Source organism: Ambystoma mexicanum, chromosome 4q, assembly GCF_040938575.1.
Source record: "Ambystoma mexicanum isolate Mex_15411 chromosome 4q, UKY_AmexF1_1, whole genome shotgun sequence".
NCBI lineage: Eukaryota > Metazoa > Chordata > Amphibia > Caudata > Ambystomatidae > Ambystoma > Ambystoma mexicanum.
Genome location: NC_090928.1, coordinates 139,128,307 through 139,145,962, shown reverse-complemented (window position 1 = coordinate 139,145,962; position 17,656 = coordinate 139,128,307). Strand labels below are relative to the sequence as shown.

Here is a 17,656-nt window from a genome sequence, read left to right as displayed (position 1 = left end):
CAGGGATTTCCCCACTGTATGTTGTGTTCCATGGACCAGGCCTTTAAAAGGCTGGTCCACCATCTTTGAACATGCAGACTTGGTGAAATGGGAGGCAGTGGGACAACCAACTGCTTAGAGTCTTGCTGGTGAGAGGTGCCCAAGAGGGAAAAGACTCATTGGGGCTCAAGTGGGAAAACCAGGACTTCTCATTGCTACTAATGCATGATGCACCCTGCAGGAATGCAGGCCACAGCGGTTGACTCTGCTGCTTGAATTAAATTATCTAAAGATTCAGAAACAAAGGTGGAATCCATGGGATGTCCCTTGCACCAGGTCCCAGCTACTGCAGGGGGCAAGGAGGGAGGGACCAGCCAATCCTACATAGGCCAGCTGGTGGCCCCCTATTATATATCTTTAGGACCAGGCAGGGGGTGCTGTAACACACCCTATACTTCCAACAAATTGGTTTGAATTGTACTCATTTCTCTTATTCTGTTTGAACAAGTCCCTCTGATACTGCCAGAAGTCAAAGTGAGAGAGCAAAACAGGGTGTGATTGGTCCTTCTCACTTGGAATGCTTTCCACATAAAATATGAACTGATAAATGTATACTGCTTTTAAGGACTTTGATTTCCTCTGTACTTGGTGCCATGCTCCTGTATGGACTGGCTCTTCTCTTCTATTGAAAAGTAATCGAACCACATGTCAACAAATCATTTGACTTTGTTCCAGGTAGACCTGGATGTTACTTTACTAGTGCGGCATCTGTAATGCGCTCCATGGAATGGGGACCACTCATGCCATTCTCTGGCTTGACAGGCTGGGTGCTTTAAAAATCAAATTCTTAACGATTTAGCCAGAATATGGACATTTAAGCAAGGAAATTAGAGTGTAGATTTGGAGATTATTGCTCAGGATACTCGTTACCTCTACACAGTACCCTATGCTTTTGAGTGCCTCGGTCTCAGACATTAATGATCATTACTGGCGTCGATCAACCATCGAGACAAATCCTCCCTTTAGTGAAGGAAAAATGTTCAAGGACTTCCATGCAGCAGGAATACCTTTCAGCATAACAGTCTTCTCTGATGAATCCAGTTTGGACGTGTTGGCACACGGGTAACTTTTCCACTAAAACCAAATAAACCTGGGAGTTTAATATCCACAACAACATTTGAGAAGTCAGAAGAGTGATGCTGTTCCCCAAGTCGTCTTTTCCTAGTCTCAAATATACATCTGCATTAGCCACGATGGACAAGGTATTGTTCACCTTCTCCCTAATAAAGCAGGGAGGCGTTTCTATTTTATGGGGGAGAGCAATAGAAAGAAGATGCATGAACCAGACAAGTGACACCCACGTGCCTTTGCTAGAAACGCACTCAGTGGGGAAGTGGGATGTGTAGCACGATGGTCCTGAATGGAAAGGTCCAGCCGAATTAGCAAGTGCAAGGAGGTCAATGTTTGTGCCAAGAGATTGACAATGGGATTCTTTTGCAAGATGTTCTACAGTTCACTTCTGATCTACATGCCTGTGTGATGAATCCTTGGATGTTACCTCTTCTTCCCTAGGGGGAGCCCCTTCCCATGAGGCCAGGGAGGAGAGGCTGCTACCCGACAGTCCCCACTGGGGGTGGTACTCGCAAGGCAGATCTCATGGGGAGGGATCCCCCCCTATGGGACTAGGGATTACAGTCTGTGAGGAATATGGTAGATACAGAGCATATCCCCACCCACCTCATCCACCTGCCCTATAGAGGACTCCCATAATTCCACACACTTCAATGTATCCAAGTAAGATAGATGACATGACCTCTCCAGAATATACTGGGACGAGGAAGAGTAGGAATCACCCCTGTGAATCACCTGCAGAAAATGGCATTTCAGTGTAAGAACATCAATACTGAGAAGAGGAGAAGGCGTGGAGCAATGCGGAGTGCCCCACGGAACCAAGACGAGCCGTCCAGATAATGTGAAACAAACAAGTACACACCGAGGATAAAAAGAGAAGAAGGACTTGTACATAACGAGGATAAAAAGGGAAGAAGGAAACTGTACGACCTGGCAGATCCTTCCTGGAGGAGCATGGAATTCAAACGCAGTCAAAGCAAGGGAGATGCCAGGAGTGCAGAGGCATCCCTGGTAACTCCACCGTGGTCCGAGCAGAGAAGAAGCCACAGGTAAAGACAACCAGCCGATGAGGAGGGCTGGTGTGCGCAGAGAGCTGGAAGTGCACCGGCCTGGAGCAGAGGTATGTAGCGAGGATGCTGTGGTTCGTGGAGAGACCGCGAGAAGCTCGAGTGGGAGGAAGAGATCACACAGAAAACCAGAGGTGGCCGGTAAGAAGTCTGGAGAGGCCCGGGTAGCTGGGACGATTGGTGGGAACCCTGAGCAGCGGAGAGGTTGCAAGAAACGGGTCTGGGATCCGCAAAAGATAAACTGCCTCCAAAGTCATCTCAGTCACAGTAACTGACAGGATAGTAAACCAGGTCTGCGACATAGAGAAGAGAAAATCTCATGGGTCTGGAACCCGCACCCTTTTCTGAAGAGTAGCCCAAATCATCTTCACAGTCACAGTGCATGGCACGGTATACCCCCTGGTACTTGGGAACATTGTAGTAAAGTTTGTGAAGGCCAAGAGAAGGCATTACAAGAAGCCTAAGAGAGACCCGGGGAAGAGAGCATACACCTTGGCATTGTGCAAGCCTGAAAGAGGCCAGGGGAAGAAACATACCACCAAGCCTGAGCAAGATCAGGGGAAGAAAAGCATACCACCTACTGCTGTTTGTGAACATTGTGACGAGTCTAAGAAAGGCCAGGGAATGGGAGTCATTCCCGCTGATATTTGTGAATGTTGTGAAAAGCCTGGGAAAGACCAGTGGAAGGTTGTAATTCTCCTGGTACTAAGATTTTGAGTTGGAACTTAATTTGGAACTGAGACTTTTAAATCTGGAACTTTTTTGTGCCTTTGAGAAGAACTGGGGACTGGGGAATGGAGTCATTGCCTCAGGAAATAGTCCCTTCAGAGTACTTGCAAAGTGGTCCACTCTAAGTAAAAAGAAGCCATGCTGTATTACAAAAAACGTGCCAACCTTTTTAGTTGAGTTAAAAGTTTAAGGGATGGCAACAGGCTTTTGACACTGGACGGTGGACTATATAATTTCAACAGACTTCCTGGCAGAACACTTATGGAAACCCCTCTTTGAGTTAGGGATAGTAATAGTTTTTTCTCCTTTATTTTCACCAAATAAATGTTTGTAACCACAACAATGCCACCTGTGCGTCAGTCTCCTCCTCCCACACGTCAGATGTAGATCTGTTTGCCATGCAATGCCAAGGTTTTGCTCCCAAGTGGCAAGGGCCAGAGTGCTTAGGCATTGGCCTCTAGGTAGTTTTGCAGAATGGTCTCATTGTAAAATAAGAGTGTAGGAAGAAATTGAAACTTGCACTTTCAGTGCGCTGCACTGAACGTTCCCTTAAACAGCAGGTGCATGTGTTTGGGGGTTTGTATTGTGCTTGCGAGGGGGCATGGCAGTGTATTTTCTGGGGAGCGGGGGTGGGGGGGGTAGGACAGTAGGGAACAGTTCCACTCCTTTTCGTACACTTTGACCACCGGCCCAGTCAGTATTTGGGCATGGTGCTTTATGCATACAATTGAGAAAAGTGACTACGGTGGCTGACACACATACTTAACACCTTAATGTCTCAATAGAGAATCAGTTAAGTAAACCCTGTATCTAGCAGACGTGAGCATTACACACTCATCAATTAGGAGTTATGTTGCTAAAACAACAACTTGCAGGCCAAGCCCTTCCACGTGATAGTGGCACCCACTAATCCTTTTAGAAGGCTTGTCAAGCAATTATCTCTTTGTTGTTAAACTGGCTCCTGTGTGGGCAGAAAAGTTGGCAATGATAAAGCAGTTCTCTCACATTTCTTCCTACCTGTGACCCTTAATTTCTCTTTCCCACGCCTGACCTCAATTGGAAAGTAACTTAAAACCAAAAATCACATTTAAATATTACCAGATACCACACGCTATACCCACATCGACACAACAAGTAGGTGTAAAAGTGTTGACAAATTCACCCTCTTATGTAAAATATAAAGGAAGGTTTGAGCGTCTCCTAGTTAAATTAATGATTCCGAAATAGCTGATGGTGAGGCTTCAGGTTCTACGCCCTCCCCCCCAAATGTGGTATCTTACTAACCCAATATAAGAAATGTGAAGATTTGCTGGTGGTACTGGGGCGAATGTCGTCCCACTCTATAAATATTACAATGGATGTGGTACCACATGCTTACAAATGAAACCTTATATTGCAGATAATATATTTAGTCAACTACTGCTGAAGAACTTTTCACTCCTCGTTGAGCTCGTTTTCATAGGTACAAGTTTATTTTTCAGAGACGGTATCTCATAGACTTTGTCCTGCGAGTACTATAGGAAAGGTGCCTGCATGGTGAAAGCCGAGTATTATATTAATGCCGTGTAGCACATTGTCTGAAATAAGCTTGCATGGCATATTTCTGTGTACTGTGATACTGGAAAGATCCCTCTTCATACTCTTAGTATGGCACTTTTGTTTATTAAATAAAATCTATCCGATTAAAATGTTGCAACGGGAACCTACATTTCTTTAAGATAAATGGCCCAGAATAAGTCAGCAGAGCAAATGTGTTATAGAATTTTAGTGGGGTCAGGCATTTTTCCAAAAACTAAGTAATGTTAACATCCTTGCATTGATACCAGAAAAACACTTCAGTTGGTGCCGTGTTTTCGGTTAAGGAAAGTTGCGATCTATGTTGTTATAAAGCATGAACAGGGTTTCTATGGCTATTTTCATGGAGAATGCTGACACCCAGTGGACAGTTGTGTGAATGAAATGCAAAGAGCCTCCAACAAAGGAAAACATACATTAATAATTCGGTTCAAGTGTATTAAGCATCGTTTGGTTTTCTTGCATCGTCCACCCATATCGCCCACTTTCAGCCTGTTTTGAAAACCTAGTCAATTCAGCGAGTAATGATGTTTTTACTCCTGCAGCATCGGCGATGGAACACGAAGCTGCGGAAATTACAAATGCTAATTTACTGTAACGTAATAAAATGAATGCATTTTTACTTAGGTCTAAAATCCTACAAGGCTGCAAAACTCACTAGCCCTATGGCCCGGCTCAAAGAAAATATGGGGTTGCTCTAGAATGAAAGGATTTCCAGAAGATTTAACATTTATACTATACTCCCTCAGAAAAATGAATACAGAAATAGGTAATGGTCTCATCAACGTCACTGGATCAGCCGATTTACTCACATTAATTTACAAATGGGGTCTCATGTTAGCGAATACCAACCTGGCATTTGGTATGAATAAGGTGTTTGGCCGGGTTGTGGGGTTGAAAACCCAGGGCTGTAACTGAGGCACCCACTCTGTAATGGCGACTGCGTTTGCGGGAGTCCACTTTCTGTCTTTATGCCTGGCAACATCACACCCAAGTCTGTGTAAGCAATTAACAAAACATATTAGGTGAATTTTTTGGAAATAATAAATGTAAACATTACAAAAAATCATGCTTTTAAACATTGAATTTGGAAAAAAGGTACTAAGCAAAAGCCAGTGGAGTACCGTAGGTGGGTAAGCTGTAAGGCTGGCCGCTCTGCGAGTAGGCGGTGTAGACTGCTGGCTGCTGCATTCCCGAGTACTGCGTCTGACCAGCATAGGCCGACATGCTCTGAGCGGCTGGAGTAGAAAGAATGTGTGGATAGGGCCTAAATGTTAGGAAACATAGAATTAGTAGAATAAATGCTTGCTTTACAATTTCAGGGTAAATTATCTCATTAAAAATCTCCTGTCCTCGTATGTTTGTGGCAAAGTATTTATTCCATTAGAAAATTCCCCTCTCGGTGCCGAGAAGCTGCAAACAGGAATACATGGTTCAAAGTAACAAGGATGCTCTGTGGGGATTTCTGGATCAATGGATTGCTGGCCAACCAGTTCTAGTCGGCTCTCACCGCTAATCATATTTAAGAATGGCTTCTGAATTGGGGCAGTGATATATCACACATTTTGTCTGCTACAGTTTGGCTTTTGTGTAGGCCTGGGAAAGGCATTGTCAGGCACTCCTGTATTGGTTTTAACTGGCCATCTAAAAAAACATGTGAGAATACCTGGCCATATAATAGGAGTGCCTGGCAAATGCCAAAAACTTACACACAAGTAAAAAATGTTTGTTTTGCCAATGCTTGTTTTTAACAGGACTTCAGAGAAGGACATGCATAGTGCGTATAAATCGAGTGGCTTGAGGCAGAACTGCTTAAGACATTTTATTACACTAGTATCATGTTCACGGCTTCAATTAAAATCATGAACTCTCAGAAGATGGCTTTGAAAAAAGACTAGCAGGCCCTTTGAGCTAGCTTTACGAAGCCCTGCCATCAAACCTAAAGCTCAAAGAGATGCCAGGAGGATGTGTTTTGAATAGTCAATGGGTGCATAAAACAACCAACCACCACCTACAAGCTTTGTGTCCCTCCTCAAATGCCCTTTCTCCCTAGTTGTATTTTAATGTAATAGTAAGCAAAACTAGTAACAGACTGATCTACAGATCAGGTTCCTTTCTTTCACAACTCTCGTTACCAATGAATGTTCTATCCTAGCTCAAGAAAAGGCCCTAGAACTGCTCCTGGTTTTGCAAATGGAATGATGGCCCTGTGTCACTTCATGTATGGACTATGCACCATCACATGGAAGCTCGTGGACCTTGTGGGGCACCGCCGCACTCATTACTCCAATGTGAACTAATTTAATATATGGATAGGGTGTGCATAATTCAAAGCAGAACACACTCCGACACATTTCGAGTCTGAAAGAGGGGGCACATCTCTACAGGAAAAGGTGCCAATTCCAGAACTTCGATAGCTAGTGCTGGCTCCAACACTCGTTCAAAGTCGTGAGAAGCAGTGCAAATCACTTATCTTCCCGTTACAAAATTATAAAGATGTGTGCCGTACAAAGATAAACAAATAAAATTACAAATATCTATACATTGTGCTCTCTACCGTTGTTCCGATGACATGCCCAGTTCAGCCCACCTACCCTTCACAGGTTGGTTTCTGCGCAGGTTCAATCTATTCAATACACCATACAGGTCCACCATATGCCATGTCTGAGTTACACGTGCTATTGTATTTATTTATTGCATTTGTGTAGTGCTGAAACCCTTGGGTGTCACAGCACTTGTACCAAGAAGGTGAGGTGAAAGGACGTAACATCGGTAGAGACAAAGTCACCTGGGTCAGGCACTGAATGAGGCTACTTAACTAAAAACTCAGAAATGCATCAGTAATATTTGTTTAACAGCCAAGCTTTTAGTAGTTTCCTGCAGATGTTATATGAAATTTTTGATGACAGTGGGGAGTGTTGCAGAGGGTCGGTGCAGTGACAGTTAAGCTGGAAGCACCAGCTTGCATGTTTTGAGAGAAAAAGAGAAAAACGAGAGAGAAAGAGAGACAGATTGAGACAGAGAGCGACAGAGAGGGAGAGAGACAGACAGACAGAGGGAGAGAGAGCGAGAACCTTTCTGGAAATACAGTAGTTGAGGAAGGATGGTGTGGAACTACATCGGTGGGGGTAATAGATAAGATTCTGAAGTCAATGTGTGCTTTGATACACGTCTGGCATGCGAGATGTCATCATAGTGCCTTAAACCCCTGGCAGCTCCGAGGGCTTTGTTTTGCAATAATTGAAGTTTTGAATAGGTTCTTGGCTGAGTTGCCAATGAGTAGTGCATTGCAATAGTCAAGTGTACTGCCTATGATGGCCCTGGCGAGTGTTAGGCAAATGTCAGGAGATAGAAATGGTCTGCTGAGGTTGACGAGTTTGGTTGTGTAGGCTGTAGAGGACGCTGGGAAGTTGACATGTTAAGCTTTGCACCCAGATAGACCCAAAGAGTTTTTACATGCCTGTCGACAGGGAGGATGACGCCATCAATGGTGAAACGTGAGAACGCAGGGACAAGGTTTTTCAGGCAAAGGGGAAGCCTATGATGAGCAGCTCTGTTTTTTCATCATTAACGAAGAGGTGGTTGTTGGCCATCCAGTTCTGGATGATGCCAAAGATTTGATTAAAGGCAGTGGTGTCTTGGGTGTAGTTGTCTGAGATGGGTAGGAGGATCTGGGTGGCGTCAGCAAAATTAGTGTATGGAATACTGAGATTGTATACGTGGTCCAATAAGATAGTGTAGATGCTGTAGAGTGGGGGAAATGCAGGGGCTTTGAGGGACAGGTATGGGATATGTGGCAGCTTTGCAGGGAAGACTCGATGTACCTTCACTGAGGACATTTCTTACCCCAGAAGCTGCCTCGGATGAGAATGAACAAGTTACATACCTGTAACTCTTGTTCTCCAGCATGGGTCTTGCATGGATTCACATGCTCATGAATATTCTGTGTCATTGGGCTGGGAATCCTCAGTCAATTTAATGCAGTTTAGCTTTAAACTAAACATTGCTCGTCTGCTCTATACCCCATCAGTGTCACTTGGGTCATACTGCACTAGCAATACCCTTACCCCTGGAACAGACTCACCTCAATCAAACAGGTTGCGTAGCATTGCCTGACCGAACCGGGACACCTCCCTGGAATCCCTGTAAATGCAGTAGAATTTACAGATGTTGGGCAGGGGAACACCACAGAGAAACGCTGCTGTTGCTGCAATGACTGGTGGACTGGGCTCTTGGTTGGCATGGAAGCGGTCTGTTAGCCAGACAATGACAATTAATGATACAGCCATAGATCCACCTGGAGATGGAATCCTTAGACAGGGCCTTCCCATGTCCCACAGGTCCAAAACTGACAAAAGGCTGAGATGTCTTTCGAAGGTCCTTCGTGCATGCAATATAAAACCTCAGGGAACGCGCAACATCCAGCATATGCACCGCCCTTTCAGCAGTCAAAGAAGGATTGGCGAAGAAAACTGGCAGAATGAAAGTTTTGTTTAGATGGAAGTCCAACAGAACCTTTGGCATAAAGGAAGGATGAGTTTGTACAACTACTTTAGCGGTGTGGACGGCAAATACGGAGGCTTACAGGAGAGGGCTTGCATCTCCCAGACACTCCTGGCTGAAGTTATCGCCACCAGGAAGGCGGTCTCCCACGATAGAAACTTCAAAGGGCTTGATTCATTGGTCAAATGGAGGCCCCATTAGTTTAGACAATGCCATGTTGATCTCCCATGCCGGCGTGGGAGCCTTCACCGGAGGGAGTGTTCTTAAGAGGTCCTTAAGGAATTCCTTAAGAAGCCTGTGTGACCGCAGGTGGAGCTTGTCTGGGCTCTGTGTGTAAAGGCATATGGTGACCAGGTGGACCGTGATAGATGCATGGGCGAATCCTGCCTTGGCCAGCGAGAGCAGGTATGGTAGAAGCTGCTTAGCAGTCACACACAGTGGTGAAATCTTCTACGTCCGGCACACCTCTGTAAACCGCTTCCACTTGTGCTTGTAGCAACACAATGAAGGGAGATCCCCTGGCTTTAGCTGGCATCTTCTTGCATTCCAAAGGCAGCAAATAGTGTCCAAATTCTAAGGCTGCAGGAACCAGGGCGTGAGGGTAAGAGACGCTGGTATGTGGTGCAGTATTGAAGGCGCCCCTGGTTCTGCAGGCATCAGTTCTGCCACTGGAATTGGCCCAGGTGCTGGAACTAGAGGTGTCAGCTCTGCAACCAGAGCTACCAGAGACATGGGCAATGGTGGGGGTGCAGGCTGCACAGGTACCGGCTGAGGTGGCGTGTGGCGCCAGCATCTCCTGAATAATGCCTTTAAGGATGTTCCTCATCTGTGGAGATCACAAGGGTAAAACAACTTGCTGCAAAAACGATCTTCGCAAGCAGGTTGGGTGCTATCTTGCACCAGCGCCGGCTGCTGTGGATTAAAGGCCTGTTGCATGCCCCCACCTTGTGAGTACATGCCCTCATGGTACCATGCTTGACCCATGAAGCTTGGATATGAAGTGGTCCACTTGACCAGAGTCAATGGAACCCAATCCGCCCTGGCCATAGGCTTGCACTGTTGGCAGGCTTCTGTCCTGGGCACCATCTTGTTTGCACAGCCCGCCATCTTGTCTGTACCTTCTGCATGTGGAGCCATGGAGGACGCGCGCCTGGGCTCGGCCTGCATGTCTTAACGCATCGGCTCTGCCCCAGCCTGCACCTCAGGCGTGGGCCTGGTAGGCAGTTGGCCCGCAGCCATGGGGCCAGTAGTGCTGCATGTAGGTGCCCCCTCAGGTGTGTGCCGGTAACCGAGCTGAGCCCCTTGGGATGTGTCCCAGTACCAGAGACAGTGGCTCCTCGGGTGGCATAACCGGTAGGGCCCTTAGACCCCTCGGCCATTAAGCCAGTAGCTACAAGAGCGTCGGTGTCCTTGCTGCCGGTGTGAGGATCCACCTGAGCCCTCCCGTCAGCAGTTTTCCCCGGGAAGGAGTTTCCCCTGCAGGGTGCTTTTGATAAGAGTACACTTATCTTCTTGGTCTTTATGTGTATGTATTCCTTAATACTCTATGGCGGAGTCCTGTAGAACAACTCTCTCCAGAACGCAAGGCAGTTTGAGGGACCGGGGCGTGACAGCCGAGCAGCTTTCCCAACCATGTTCTTTCCCAAGGCACTGGAAGTAGAGCACGTGTGAATCCGAGGTGGGAAAGGAACCGTTGCATGACGGGCACCTGCTTAAGTCAGCCGCAGCCGACATACGCCGGGGACCGGTGGACGTTGTTCCCAGAAATGGAAATTTGAAAAAAAGCAAAAGATTAGGGAAAGCGCATGGCTTGAGGCCTCATGCATGAGCACTGTTGAAAGCAGTCTACTCCCATTGACGCTGAAAAGAGAACTGAGGTGTGGCGCTGGTTGGCAGAGTTACGGGAGTGCATGCTCCCAGGGCTGCGCCCCCGCGCGTGTATACATTTGAAGGGGAAGTGTTATTTTTCTGGTGAAAAAGGTAATGTTCCTGTCCCTAGAGAGGGATGCCCATACAGGATGGAGGAAAGGGGACAGGACGTAGGAGTATAGGAAAGCATAGGTGAGGATGGTGGGAGCGAATGGGGAGGTTGAGTTGAAGGTTAGGGATCATCTTAGTCCGGCAGCCCCAACAGATTCTCGATATACATATGTCTGTTAAAAAAAACGCCAAAACTTAAGTGTGGCAATAGCAGGCATTCTTGAACACGCCTATCTGACTGACTATAAATTGCACAGGATATCTTAATATCAAGAGCTGTACCATTATTAATTCTACAGAGTTTGTTGGCAAAAAAGTTAATTTGTGGAGATCAAGAACTAGTCACTTCTGTCTGCAACCTCAAACTATTCAAAATAGCTACACCTAGCAAGGTGATTTCTCTGCATAAAAATGCAACATGAATTTTTCATTCCTCAGTAGTGTGGGCAGTCCAAAGCAAGAAGCAGTCAAAATATGGCGTGTACAAAACTGGGAGTGCACACATTCAATTAACTTACCTTTGCCTATACTAAACATGGTGCTAAAATATGACTTGACAAAATCCACATAGAGAGTTAAGTTACATATCTGCCACTCCAATTCTCGAGCATTGGGTTTTTCCCAGATTCCCATTCTCTGAATATTCCCTGAAAGGCTGGTAATCCAAAATTATAAGTTACCATTGAATTAATGATAATTTATAAAGTATAGTCATATCTGTAACCTATTGCTTCATTTGCACACCTGTTAATGAGAGATTGAGCGTCTCAGCTCTGACCTAAGAGCTCATGATCAGATTTTAACAGCCTAGAGTTGCACTCATCCAAACAGTTTGAGCCTTATTGAGGGATGTGTGGGAGGGGAGCATCTGGATGTATGAAAAATACCAATGATGGAGAACTGGAGTTACAGATAGGTAACCAACTACTTCTCCAGCATTGGATCTTTCATAGATTGGCATGCGCTGAATAGATTATAAAGACGTAGTCCTTGAAAAACATGCACCTAAAGTCCACAGAGAAGGTAGTAGGGGCATGAGGGTCACTTTGCTGGAGAAAATGTTGAGGAACTGTTCGGCCCACTTCTGCCACGTTCTTAACTGTATGTGCAGGCAGTAGTGTCTCGTGAAGGTATGGAGAACCAACCATGTAACCACCTAGCAGATGTCTTGCAGCAGCACCCTTGTCTACATCGCAGCAGCTCGATCAACTGCTCTTGTAGTGTGTGCACAAACATTTGCTCCTTGAGGTTTACTGGCGATTGCCATGGAACTCTACTGTGCAGTTTATTGAGACAGCATAAACAGAACTGTTTTTGTGTGATTTTCAAAGCCACATTGATCACATTTTGTGAGGCTGGTGTTAGTAAGTGACATGTATAAATGTTTTGTTTCAACAAAATGTTTGTCGACTCCAGTTCATGGCAAAATAATAATAATAACAATTGCCATATGCGTGGACAACAGTTTTGCCCATCTGTGTTTTGTCAAGGCAGTTTAGTCAGATAGTATAACCATGCAATATTTAGGAGTCATACATTACCATATGGATTCTAACCATAATATTACATGTCAGTGAGTACACAGGGGAGAAAGAGTAAGAAGCGAGGGGAAAAACACAGAAGGAGGAGGGGAATAATAAGGTTTTGTTTGCTAGTGTTAGCTAGGATAGTTTCAAATATGCTGTACTTTTTTGTAGCAATTGCCTAGATGTTCTAGGAGCAAGCATGCAGTGGTATTGAGTAAATGCATACATTGCTAGGTTGCTTGCTGTCCTGTGAAGGTTGGGGGGGGGGGGTGAAAAAGATTATTTGTGTATTAAAGCCCGAAGGTTGTGTTGCATATATGTTTGCGTGAGATACACATAGGTATCCGGGGTGGATTAGGGGTGTACCTTGGAGAGCAGCCGGGGGACTATTGGTGGTTATGCGCCGTGATATTAAGATGTCATAGTCATGTTAGATCTAGGGCAGCTGTGGTGTAAGACTGGACCCTGCCATACTTACATACAAGGTTCAAAAGGATAGACTATAATATGGCATGTATAGGTCAGTGGGTTGTAGGTCAATTGGTTGAATCTAAATGGTCGACAGGACAAATGGTCGACACCAAAAGGTCGACAGGTCAAATGATTGAATTTTGTTTTTTTTGTTTTTTCACTTTTTTTGGGGGGTCCCACCCAACCCCCTTTTTTTTTGCTAAAAACCCCTTTTTTTCCCTAAACGAAAACCTAAAAAATATATATATAAATGAAAAAAAAATTCAATCATTTGTCCTGTCGACCAAATTGTGTCGACCATTTGTCCGTCGACCATTTGACTAGACACCGGTCACACGCATGATACATTTGGATGCCTACATTAGAACAAAGGTAACCAATTATAAGTAGTCAATTAATTGTGGTATTTTAAGGTTCTGGTTGTTATGTATAAGTTGAGTTGAGCTTGGTTGTGCATGGAGTGCAATGAACTAAAAACTGCCATTGATCTGCCGAAAGGGGTTGTCAGATACTGGTTGGAAAATTATGGGTGTCCCACATGCTGTTTAGTAAGACCTTTAAGGGGAAGACAAAGTTGTGTGTAGCTGTGATTGGTTGGGAAATAGTGTGCCCAGTATGTGCACATGTACTATCAGATGCTGGACCTAGTTGGTACCCAATTGGATTAGTGGAGAGGAGAATGAAGACAGCTTGATGATGGCGAAGCACTAAAATAAGTGGTCACACAAATAGGGGTTGCTAAGAGTAAGAGAAATGTGCATGCTAAGCTTTGTCCTATAGAGGAGTTGATCTGCGCCTGAGGGATATCCCAAGTTGGGGTAATGAAAGGCCTGAGTTGTGCATACCAGTTTAGTAAAGCTGGTAAAAAGCATGGCTCGATTGCGAGGGCTCAAGTAGATGACCCGTCTGGCGACCAGAGCTGGTAATCCAATAGGGTATTGTGAGTTGCCTGCTGTGGTTCACTAGTGAACAATATGCTGCAATATAGAGTTAATCCCTCAAGTCAGAGTGCCCTGTGGTCAAGGAATTACCAAGCGCCACAATTAAGCAATGCATTTACCAGCTTTACTAACTGGTAAATTATTTGGAGGGGGCAGGTAGGTTTTTGCGAGGCCTATCATGGTAATCTAAAAAATGCACATTTCTTTGATGGAGACATTTCTACTGGAAGTTACGGTAGAACATTTATGAGTCCAAAAATACACCCATGTCACATACTCAAAATATATTTAACCTACGAAATTAAGGGGTCTATTTCCTGGGAGCAATGTTCCCTCTAATTATTTTTCTCGAAGTGCGGTTGTGGTTGGCTTTCATGCGCACATTATTTTCCATGTGCGCAACTGAATAACGAGGCAAGCTATTTTGTGAGCATGGGTAGTTATTTAACTATAATCTCTGAAGAGATTTTGTAGGAGATGTATCCCCTTCCGAACCTTTGCAATTCTTTACAAATCAGTGAAAAAGGTGCATGATACAGCAATTTTTCCGAAGATCTAGGCTAACAAAATGTTTTATGTGATTATAAAGAGAGCTTAACAACCAGTCCAAGACTTCAAGATCTGACACAGTACCTAGCCAAAGTACTCCTATGCCCAGAAAAATGTGTATAAACAGAAACAAAAGATATTGTATGCTCAGTATTAAGCAATAGTTTTAGATGTGGCTATTAATTTGTTCACACTGCTCAAAGACATTACAGAACATGTTTTATGCCATTGCGGGGAAAAACACTAGTGTTTTACAAAAAACAAATATTGCTCCTCACAACTGATATAGCTGTCAGAAAAGACATACATGATATATTTTTTTAAGATGAAACAATGACAGCTAAAATGAGTGTGCCAGAAAACATGCCAATAAGAGTTAATGTGCCACAGGAGAACATGCCTCAAAATGTGTCAGGATGGTAAATTGCATCATAATAACTACACGCAGGTATGATTATCATGATTCCTGTGCCACTGCTTACCATCAACATTATATTGTCCTGGGGACACAGCAGTGACAACACTTACTCAAAGCAAGCCCTACAAATGAGGCATACATACCATCCTACTACACTCCCCAAAAATATGGAGTACAAATAAGGCCAACAAAAAAATTGGAAACAATGAACAAATCAAAGCCTACCTCCTTCTTCTACACACAATATTCCACTGAAATTTTGGAATCAGTAACCAACAGCGCTCTGGCATAAGAAGAAAGGAGCTCTAATAATATTACTGCCCTATCTCAAGACAAATAAGAGGAAAGAACCTTAATTTTATCCCCCCTAAAAATATAATTTGATTCCAAGTAAGGAGCAAAATCTGATTCCTGTTTGTAACCATTGCATAGGAGGTGAAATGACTGGGCACGTAATAAGCCGATAGTCCTCTCCCCTATACCCCCCAGCCTAGACCCAGCCTAGACGAAATTAAGTGAGACCCTCACTGCCGCCTCTTTGAAGAAACTCACATAAGAGTGTCTTAAGTTAATAGCAGCAATGCTTAGATGTACAACACATCGAGTGCCTTCTCTTGTAAGCATGTGTCTATCTTCTGCTTTTCTCTGTTATCCATTAAACAGAATGCATGTGGATGCTAGAGGCTCTAAAAACGGAAACAATGATTATGTTGAAAAGCCCTCAGCAGCTGAACATTGAAAGAAACAGAAGGTACAGTTTCCTAGGCTGTTACTAGAGTTCTATCCTTATAGCAAATAAACAACAGATGTCCTTCATTGTACTATACTGTACTGCCCGAACATCTAACTGGGATTTTTTTAAAGTTGCTATTTTGTTCTTTACCCCCACCCTCTCCGCAGGAGTGTCCTCCTGTGCCCTCCCCTCTCACCTACGGATCGAGTGCTGACATTCAATACTATTTGACAGATCTCTATAAAAGGTGACGGACTATGGCAGTAAAAAAACTCTCTGGGATATTTGCATACCCACAAAACTTTGGAAGCAAAAATATTGAAAGCCTCACCATGACATTATGGGCAGTTTAAGAAAATGTCATGAACATACATAAACACAATTATTTTGCAGTGCAAACCAGATTGTTTGCAACATTCCCTAATATTGTTGGCTAGGATTATACAAGTGTTCAGTGAAATAATTTTTGTATAGGAGAGAACTACCATAGCATTTGGTAAGGTTTATGCCCATGGAACTCGAAAACCTAGAGAGCATGCAGGATGTGTGACAAGGAATGCAGCTATTTGAATATTCATTGCCCTAATGGAATGTATGAGTAGTGCCAGGCATATTGCATACCCATAATCGCTTGTATAGCAAGTAGATGATATTGTAATGTTGCTCTACATTTGAAGGGTAACATTAGTTATGCCAACATAGAAGAGATTGAAAACAGTATTTGCCTACTCGAAATCCTTAGAGGGCACATTAATATTTGCGTTTTATAATCCATTAACTTCCAAAGATACCCCTTGAAAGTGCCTGTGTGACATAGAATAGGTATAATGGTAAGAGGTTACACAACCAAGTAGCCTGCTTACTTACAGTCAGTATCCAATATTTGAACTGACAGTTGGGTTACATGGTGTGGGTGACGCTTTTGCTAAGGCACCATTGTCTATAGAAATTCTGGTGCATGAACGTTATTCATATTACAACCAACATAAAATGGCTGTGGCTTGTGCCTTTCCAGTTCTTGAGCAGGTGGGAATTGTCTATGTGCACTGCTTAAACTCTTCTGAGTGGAACCCAGGAGGTAGCTGGGCAAGCGCACATGCGCACAAGCTTAGCGGGAACATTGCCTGGGAGTGTCTTCCTGTTAAGCCAGCCAATGGGTAGATTTGACCAATAAGAAGAGAACTTTGGAATTGTGAAGGCTGCAGAAAGGGGAACCTCTGTCCAAGTGGGTGAGCACTGAGGTGGGATGACATCTTGAATGATGAGAAACACCATGGGCCTTGTCTAACAGGAAGACAAGTAGATTTAACCTGAAGCAGGCCTGATTCCTCAGATGTGGTTAAAGCAGAAAGCAGAGGTGCCTGGGCTGACTGGGGAGATTACCCTGAGGTTTTGAGGGAGCTTCCTGGCACTGTGTTATAAAAGAATTATCCAAATGGGAATATGCAAAGCCCAAATGCAATTAGATATACACCCTCCACAATCATTTCTCTCAAGTCCTTGGAACGAGAACTGGGAGAGCCAGCCATTGAGAGTGACTGGCTCCAAAGAGAATGCTTTTCAAATTTAGTGTGAAATGCAACCTGCTGTTTAATTATAGTCATACCCAAGTTAGATCGATTTAGTGTAGAACAAATAGCATTCACCTGCACACAGAAAGCATGATAAACTATATCCAGTTAAATGTAAGTAAAACATTATGGCAGGTCAGTGTGAAATGGCTCCTGCTCTCTGAGCATATTCAAAACCAAAGGATGATTCATTTAATATGGAACCCAATAGCATTTCTGCACAGGGTGCACAATTCATTGCAAACAAAACCAAATACATTGAACCCTGTAGGTTTTCACAGATTTGGAAATAACCAAGGCTGTGGGCCTATGGCCAACACCTTAAAGCCTAACAGAGTTTATAAATCAGAACCAATGAAATCATAGTCATTTAAAAAAATAATAAAAGTCATTTGGATAAAGGGAGCTGAGCTAAACCACTTCCATTACCATAGAGAATTATGAAATTTTAAATGATCAATCAAAACTTGCAAATGACATTCA

General features: G+C 44.0%; 1 protein-coding gene across 9 annotated transcripts in view; it reads right to left on the bottom strand.

Moving 5' to 3' along the window:
- Positions 1–17,656, bottom strand: part of EYA4 (EYA transcriptional coactivator and phosphatase 4) — an 818,352-nt gene that overhangs the window by 103,017 nt on the left and 697,679 nt on the right. For all 9 annotated transcript variants that reach the window (XM_069607662.1, XM_069607666.1, XM_069607661.1 and 6 more), the window contains 2 exons: positions 5,606–5,748; positions 5,334–5,477 (listed from right to left, as the gene is read on the bottom strand). In XM_069607662.1, coding sequence (XP_069463763.1) covers positions 5,334–5,477; positions 5,606–5,748 — 287 coding nt within the window. The remainder of the gene's footprint in view (positions 1–5,333; positions 5,478–5,605; positions 5,749–17,656) is intronic.